The sequence below is a fragment of the Mytilus californianus genome, unplaced genomic scaffold (genome assembly GCF_021869535.1).
Source record: "Mytilus californianus isolate M0D057914Y unplaced genomic scaffold, xbMytCali1.0.p SCAF_4, whole genome shotgun sequence".
NCBI classification, from domain to species: domain Eukaryota; kingdom Metazoa; phylum Mollusca; class Bivalvia; order Mytilida; family Mytilidae; genus Mytilus; species Mytilus californianus.
Window position 1 is genome coordinate 118,157,092 of NW_026262690.1, and position 9,669 is coordinate 118,166,760.

Sequence of the window (9,669 nt, forward strand, 5' to 3'; positions counted from 1 at the left end):
CAACAAACGAGTGTTGGTGTTGATATGACCTTCGTACATAAAGATACATGCGCTAAATTGCAATTTTGTAAATAAAAATTAATAAAATAAAATATTGCATTGGAATAAGCAGCCGGTAGAAAATCTTCAAACATTGCTTCTCGGCAAATGCTTTTACACAATATTCGAATTCATTATGTACCACGGACCCAAACAGTTTTTATGCAGTTTTTTGAAAATTTCTGATTTCACGAATCTTATCCAATCGTTGTCATATGTTTTGACCCCAAAAAACCATGAAATGATATAAAAGTTTTCGTGTTCCTTATATGTACATTTACTGCAATGTTCTTCAAATGATTAAAACATATCTAAAACGAGTTTTTGTTCTAAAAAAGACGCTTAAAACGGTTATAATCAGTTTTAACATTATAACTATTATAATTTAAAGTTCCTGCTTTTGTACATTGCAGACACAGTAATAATATAATGCGGCTCTGCACTGTTATTTCAATAACGTCATCTTTATATTCATTTGATAATAAGACTACACCATCCCATGGACTACATATATCACATTGCCGGTCCTTACAAATAAAACTGAACTATGCAGTTAGCTATGTATTTTTATTAACCCTTACACTTGACCCCAAAACACGTGTAATGCATGAGCATTAAAATTTATATAACTATACCACACGTTTGGTGTCGTTGTTCCTGTTGATACATTCACCCATTAGGTTCATGGCCGTTGCTTCGGTATTGGTACGATTAAATTGGTTGTGGTGAATTTTAGCGTTTGAAAGATGTGATTGGTTGTTTTCTGCTCTTTGACAAATTCCCCGTTTCATTTCCCTATTCTAATTGTAACATTATAATTCTCCGTCAGACAAGGCCGAGTGAGGAGGCTTTGGTTGTTTGTTTTGGATGTCCAATACGTTATTACAGTTTTAAAAAATGGGAAAAGGTTTTTGATGACTCCCCATGCAGGCACATTTTTTTTTGTCTACGTAACGATACAAAATGTGATTGTCAAGATTTAAAATATATATATGCATGCTTACTTTATCCATGGATAATTTAGTTTTACTGGTTTCTTATACATCTGACACAATTGCAGATTTTACCATAGTTAACGATATAGGATTAAAAAGAATCAAAAGTCTGATCAACAGAAACAGAAATTTATAACCACAGTAAAATTAAACTAAACGTGTGAATTATTATTTTTGAGGATTTTCGTAATGCTCAGTCTTCAGTGTTCTATGTATTGGTTTGAGGGGGTTCGTAATGCTCAGTCTTCGGTGTTCTATGTATTTGTTTTGGGAGGTTCGTAATGCTTAGTTTTCAGTGTTCTATGTATTGGTTTGAGGGGGTTCGTAATGCTCAGTCTTCAGTGTTCTATGTAGTGATTTGTGAACTTGTGATTCTATTCGTCGTTGTGTTTTTACTATTGTGCATTCAGTTTCTCTTCGACGTTTGGGTTTTAGATGTCCCCTTGGTATCTCTCCCTCTATTTAATAAACGTTTGAAACCAATTTCGGAGGACACATTATGTTCTTGTTGTCTTCATCTGGTACACCCGAGACCGAGAGGTCATTTTAGTAAAGAATGAAGAGCTTCTTAAAAATGGCCCTGGCGTGAAATATTTTCAAGGACCTTCCCCTTTCATGAATGAACAAAGTAAAATGGGTATGTAGATTAATATTGTGAAGTCTGTATTAGAAGAGAAGGGATGTGGTGCATTGATATTCATGATACACAATTCCTATGCGCACTGAACGAAATTCAAAGCAAACGAAAAGTGCCATGATTGCTGTTTTCCACCCTCGGTGTTCTGAATGCTCAGGTATTCATTATATTTTGATAAAATGGGAAAAAAAATAATGTCAAAGGAGCCATGAATTTATTGCTGTCCTTCGTCTTGTCAATTGGTGGAAGGTCTGCATTCAATGGCGAACTTTAAGAAATGTAATTCTTATTCAGCTTTCATAAAAACAATATTATTTGGTTCCATATTTTCTAACATTCTGTTCTTCAAAAATAACAATCTTAAGAACTAGTTTAATGCATAATTAAATGTTTAATTATTTCTTTTATCTCCTACTTACAAACATTAAAAGAGAAGATAAATTAAAGCAATTGTTTATGATATTTTTCTCATTAAAACGTAAAGCTTTATCATATATACACTCATCAACATCCTTATTCTGTACAAATAGACATATTCAATAAAATATATGGCTTTCTAAGTATCAATATATCGTGTCCGAACATAAACATAACACATCTATATAAAACGTGTGTAAAAATCAATTGAAAGTCTATTGTTAAAACCATCTAGATTTACGATATGAATTTATATGAAATATTTAAATAAAAAATAAATAAATCATAAGAAAACGATGTACTCGACACATTCCCACCTCCAACGACGATGATTACGACTACTTAATGAGAAAAAACATTAAAACATAAGTAGAGAATTACTGAAATTTAGTTACTGTATCGTACGCTTCATCAATGTTTGCTGTTCACGCTGCGATTCCAAATGTATTCCAGTTAAATATGTAACTGAAGTCCCTGAGACGCCGAGTTCTTCTCTTAGATACATTACCAACATGGGTGGGCTGACTTATCAAAACTATATGGCTTTAGTGAAAGGGTCATAATAACGTTATAGAATGATAAAAAATTAAACATTTCCTAAACCTTCCTTAATAATGAATATTCAGGGATAATTACCTTGATTTTACCGATAAAAAGACTGACTGATCTTTGAAGTTAAACAGCACGCGCCGAGTCCTGCATTCGATACGTACAGCGATATCAATATTGGTAGAAAAATCGCGGATGGATGGGACGAAATTCAATTATGATTTAGTAGATAAACGTCTACCATTTAAAAGGTTTTACCATAGATTTACCTATATATTGACAGTCTGCTGAATGATCATAAAAAGGTCGTTTCTTGTATAAATTTAACTGTTTTAAATCACCTACCTATTGCGGTAAATATAGAATAAATAATCAGTCGGGATTAAACAGAAATAGAAAAAAGAGAAATATTATAAGACTATAAGGTTTCAATAAGGCACTTAAATATCTGATGTTTATTTTGTGTATTTTCATTGTCAACAAACGGCTCCTGTCGTAAAGGTGTACTTGTGACTGTTTGTAAAACATGAATTGATAGTAACAATATACGGTATGAATTAGTGACAGAAACCCTTTGATACTAACCTTATCGATAATTATTATTTTGTCAACAACCTGATTTGATAAATGACTAAAGCTATTAGGTCCGTCAATAGCTTAAAAAATCAACAAAACCAGGACTAGAAAAAAAGCGAGTGAATCGCCTTATCATAGAAAATCTGTCAAAGTATTGTATTATCTACAGCATTTTATCCCATAATTATTTTGTCCTCAATTTTCCTAACATCAAAAAAAGAAACATTGAAAAAGCAATGTATGGTTAGTTTTTGGAACCTAATCCCTTTTGCTGTCAATCAAAGACGCGACCGGATCGTTTGGGCTTTGATCTAAAGACCACAGTCATTCATCATACGTTACAGTTTAATTTTTCTATTTAAGAAAATGAAATTATAGATATCTTTACGTCTTATTAAGATAAATAAGTATTTCTCAGCTGTTAAATTATTTACCCGGTGAACATAATATAGAACCAGAAACCATGTCATATTTACACCATTGGTTTTTTAGAGTATGGAAAACCAGCTAAATCACATTTCAAAAAAACTTTTAATGAATTTATAATTCAAGATTCTTGCAGTTTGTTGTTTTTTAAGTGTACATTTGAAACTGTTTTAGAAATTAAGTAAGTTGGAAATAAAAATGAAATATAATTTTGAATTTAAACATAAAAAAGACTCTGAACATCACAAACTCAGAAAATCACACGATGTATCGCCCACGGGTTCTTTTTCGTTTACATTTGCAAATAATCAAAGTTAATATTATAATGCATTTCACCAATCTCGGTGAAAGGTGACAATTAAATGGAAATAGCTTTTATGACACACTTATCATCCCAGACTAGTATAAAACGAAAGATACAAAAAGGTTCCAATACAAATGATTTTGATAACACATACTTGATACCAAAAAAATAAAATGAAAATGAATAGGTCTTAAGATATATTCTTTCAGATGTTTAAATCATAAATTAAACATTTCCTCCAATGAAAGAAAATCTTTACAGAATAGTTTGAAAAAATATGCAACACATTAAAACGGTTACTGCAAAACAGAATATCTAAAGGAGATAAATAAAAAAAAAGAAGAAACAAAAACAATAAAAACAATAAAAACAACAAATCACAAATTTGTAAGCCTGCACTTTGTTGCTTTATCATTATTTTTTTTTAACAATGCGTAATGTCCTTATTGTAATAAACCTGAATGTTGATAAAAATCAGCAACTATATCCATCAAGTCAATAAGAAAACGCAATTGCTATTTCTTCTTCAAATGTATAGAAAAAAACAAAATTTGTGAATCGCCTCAACATATAAAATTTGTCGAAGTATTGTACCTGCTTGTACCATTTTATCCCATAATTATTTGGTCCACAATATCATAAGAAGAAAATCTTCGAAAAAACTCATCAGAGATACCAGGCATATAATTTCGTACAGCAGACGCGGAAAAGAAAGACCCCTAGCGTCTTTTGTGTTGTTTTGTAGCTGACTTGTTGAATATATACCCCAAATCTAGTTTTATTCCGACGCGATACAGGAGAGTAGATATCGTTCAATAAAAAAGGCTTTAGTCAATGACCATACCAGAAAAACTTTGACTCACAAATTAATACGTTCGCGACGCAAGAAGACAATGCTATCGAAGACATGTTTTGAAAAAAATTGTCAACAGTTCCTTCTTGCGTTTAAAAAAACTTAGACCTTATGCACTATAAACAGTATGTACTAAAAAGCTCAGGCAGTTACTTTTCGTATGTACAAATCTTGTTTCTTGAGGCCAACATATTCGTGTAGCTTGTAGAAATTAATAAACCAACTCTACCAAACAAGGAACTAGAAATGGGAACACAGAAGACAATACACGAATGATTTTTTTTAGTTTACAGTAAGAAGCAAGGAATACTAAATGCCTGAGGAGCTAGCAATAATGAACTATAATGAACTATAAATTTAGTAATTTGTGTCATTTAGTTGCTGTCTTATTGACGTATATTAGACACCTCCTTTTCTACATACTTTATGGTCCATAAGTTCAATTAATTTATAAAAGTATCATTTTAACCCGTGTATGTCTCTGACGACTCTCTTCATATAAATACTTTGTAACCAATAGATATTTGCTCAAGTATTAAGCATGATGTTAAAAATGCATGACTATCATGCAAAGCTAACTTGGTTCAGCGAAAACATTTTTTTCAGTAACATTATACACAAGATCATCACAATTCTTTAACAAATTTACAGTAAATCAATTCCCATTATTAAAGATTTATACATAATTTTTTTTAATGATTTTGTAATTTTCATACTAAATTTAATGTTCCACTTAAATCAATGAAGCAGTTTTGAACAGCGAATGAGCAGACGATTGATAGGATTAACATCTTTTTAATATTTAAGTAAACACCATTTTTCTTTAAATGGATTAAAGGATTATAGAATAATCTTTCAAATGTGTATAATAGTTATAATTTTACATTGAAGTTAATATAAAAGATCATATCAAAGTCCAGTTATAATGAAAACAAAATGCTTTTATTCTATCTGTTTCAGTAACTTAACAAATAACTGAAATAGTTTTTGTTATTTATTTACCAAAAGCTAATTTAGTAGAAAATCATGAATTAAAACTAGCTATTTATTTTAAACTAGGAGTTTATTTTTCTGAAAAGATTTAGTATTATTTTATTGATAGGCTTCTAAATACGAAATGGGCAAAATATTCCAAATGACTTAAACAGGAAAGCCTTGTTAATCACAACGTCACAGCGTATTTACACATCTCTAGCTTTCAACGTTACAGCTCGTATTTACACATCTCTAGCTTTCAACGTTACAGCGTATTTACACATCTCTAGCTTTCAGATGTTTAGGTTTGAGCTTTCCTGGTGACGCTAAATCCAAAAAGAGCGCTTCGGACACAATGAATTTATCAAATGTTTATTTATATTTGAACGAACAGGATATATTCAGTACAAATATTTTTTTTTCAAATTAGAAAAAAAACAAACATGTCAAACAATCTCTTTTTTTTTAAATTTCATTTCTTAAAAAAAAAATATCATAAGAATCGGAGTTTATATAATTTTAGAAATGTTTAAGGCGACGAGATTTTTTAAAAGTTCAACCTTAAACCATTGAAAAATTGTGAGGTAAAGAATGCAACAACTTGATACAAATATTTCTTGTTTCCGAAATAATTGACAATGTACAAGGAAATAAAACAATAAAACTACAATCAACTTCTGTGTAACTTACTGGTCCATTTCTACTGATTACGATATACAGCTATAGATATGAAACATTGCCTCAATTTATGAAAATTGAGACTTTTATTTGGTTTGATTTGAAAAATTGCAACGAACATAATGTATAATTTGTGGCCATTACCGTATGAATTATGGAGAGTTTTATTACATTATAACACAACGATCATACCCTGTTAAACTGGCCTACGGTATAATTTCGCCAATCTTGTATAAAATTTGTCCAGTAAAATAATTTGATAGTGTGTTTTAATGGCAATACACAAAATCTATATCGTATCTGGTATTTATCTTTAAATGAAACATACATAAATTTTGCTATAATTTTACAAAACTGATAAACAATCTGTACATTTGAATACTCGAAAAATAATTAATCCTCCCCAAATATGTAGGGTTAGTAGATAATAATCAGTTAGATATCATGTATTTATTTGTCTCGTTAAATTGAGATTGATATCAAAATAAATAAAGCTAAATGCCAATTGATAAACGACAAAGAAAAATATACAATTGCACTGAGTCAATAAAACTGATCAGAGATAAAGAAGAAAAAAATAATTGTGTTTTAAAAGAGGTTTGTCGGTTTGGTTAGAATCAAATATGTTGAGTAATTGGGGTTAAGGCGTCCATTGCTGTGTCTTTTCGTTTAAGGGTTGTTAATTTCTTGTAAACATTTTTATAATTCGATTAACAGTTACGGTTTCGTGAGAATTTATTTTCAACACAATGAGCAGACTGTTTTTAACAGAAGAATAATTTTCTTTCATTATAAATTACTATTCTAAACAAATATTATTCATTGATAAATATTCAAGACAAATAACAGTTTTTGCTGTTAATAAATCAAGTCTATATGTGCATCAAAGAGACTTCATGTAGATATTAAAATATACAAAACCGTATCTTATTTTTATTCGTTTTCAAAATATTTACCCTACATTCTTGTTGATTGTTTTATCATTTCATATTTTCACGGTTTAGTTTTGATTATTTCATATGCAAATATTAAAACAGAATAAATATAGTAAAATATACGTGGTTAAATCACATTAATACTTATTTATATGAAAAAAAACCAAAATGTTTTCCCCAAAATGCACAAATAATGATTTTATGATGTCAAAATTCATTCTAATAGCCATTTGTTAATTCTCATAGTTTTATTATGTGTATACTTTTTTAATCTTGTACAAGGTTTTTTAGTGGTTGGGTAGTACATGACATTATTTGGATTTCCGATTAAAACTTTTATTATTTATACATATAAAAATCTTCTGCATTTTCTTTTTAGATATTTACGAACTTGTCTAATTATAGTGTATCAATCTATTATACAGTTAAAAAAACAGAAAATGAAAAGAGAAAAACCAAATATTAATTTCATTACAAATTTAATAAATAAAGGGCATTATAAAAATGAATTATTTTCTGACCGACATGCTGTAGTTCCACAATGAAAAATAACAATATTTAAACTAAATGGTTGACAATTATACAAAATTCGCAGATCGGAAATGATCACTGTTATTATAGCGACATATTAATTACAACTGGCAGTGCTCAGTTTGTAGACATTTATGACTCCGTTTGCTTCATTTATGTTGCATCCACTCAACATCACCCGAACAAAGACGTTTTAAATTAAATTGTTTTTCCAGTTCTTTTTTTCTTCATCTTTCTTTTTTGTAGACTTCTCTTAAATTATTCACCAGCAAGCTTAATTTTTTATGAAGACACCTTACATTTTAAAACGTTTAGCACGCACACGATTTCCACACTAAAAGTCAATGTAAAAGCTAACATTTCACAAACATATGTCAAAAAGTGTAAACAAAGTTGGTAGCAATTACTATACAAATAATAGATAGTACTCACCTGAGTAATGATAAGGGTCCATGACTGCCTGAGGATGCATCCTGTCTGTACTACTGCAATCCGATAGTAGTAGAGTAGTCACTCAGGTAAACGCTTTTATGTTCTATGCTTAAAAATATTTATGTTTAGTTACAGTTCTGTATTTCTTATCTATTAACAAGCCCCACCCCCAAAGTTTACCGCTTTGTTTTCATACACAAGTGTTACAGAAGTTATTGAGCCATAAAAAGAACTGCTGATCGAGAGGTGTTTAACCATTGGCAGCAACGATATAAACAACGGACCCGGTGACAATTAAATGGCCGGTCACTGATGAGGGATCTAACTCCGGACAGATTCCGATAGTCCTGAATTAAATGATTGACAGCGATACTCCTAGAGGGATGCAGACGTCGGTTGGTTCTTGGATAATTTGTTTGTGATGCTGTAACGTTAGAAAGACATATCATATGACACCTCTAATTTCCTTTGGTTTCCGAGTCATTCCAAGTAGTTTATTAACTGGAACAGATCCCTCTATGGACCCGGATTCACTTCATATTGGAAATTTAAGAAGCATATATATTATACAGAATGAACATCAAATTATGAGATGCCACAGAACAAGAAACATGATGATTATACAAACGAAATAAATAATTTAGTGTAATGGAACTTCTACAAGATACTAATAAACTTCGATTATCACTTTTTGAAATAAAAAGAAGAAAAAAAAAAATCGAGACAAATCCGGATAACGTGTTGTTCTTACCTTAAAAATTATGAATAGTTCCTGTCAAAACTTCTCTCTCATCTGATAAGGCTATTTTAAGAAGGTAATGCATTATTATTATTTAACAGTTTAAAATGATGACCATCTGATAGTTTTTCTTGATTGTACAAGATAGTGTTAGGTTTCCACTATCAAACGATTTAAAAGTGGACCAGTATTTTAAGGTCAGGTGAAACCTCACGGAGTTCAAATTAAAACACTAGACCCATAACAATGGCAATCACTATAAAAACTTTACCTTTAAATGAACCAACGATTAAACCCATCGATGTGGTTTGTTTGTTGTGTAGTGGAAGCCATTTGACAAGTCAAATTTAAAGTTAACCTGATCTATTTCAACTTAATTTTACAATAGATTTAATAAGTGAAGCGTTGTTAACAACATATAATATTAATGATAATAATAATAATAATAATAATAATAAATTAGTGGCAATAATTTATACCAAATTGTAATTTTGAGAGAGAGAGAGAGAGAGAGAGAGAGAGAGAGAGAGAGAGATCACTGTTCGTGAGTTTTGCGTCCGACACGTGACATATTTCTGGAATA

General features: G+C 30.3%; 1 protein-coding gene across 1 annotated transcript in view; it reads right to left on the reverse strand.

Annotated features, from left to right (window-relative positions):
- Positions 1-9,354, reverse strand: part of LOC127739257 (homeobox protein six1-like) — a 36,236-nt gene extending 26,882 nt beyond the window's left edge. Inside the window, exon 1 of the mRNA XM_052250879.1 lies at positions 8,348-9,354. Within this exon, the coding sequence (XP_052106839.1) occupies positions 8,348-8,387 (40 nt within the window). The 5' untranslated portion in view covers positions 8,388-9,354. The remainder of the gene's footprint in view (positions 1-8,347) is intronic.
- Between the last annotated feature and the right edge of the window lie 315 nt (positions 9,355-9,669).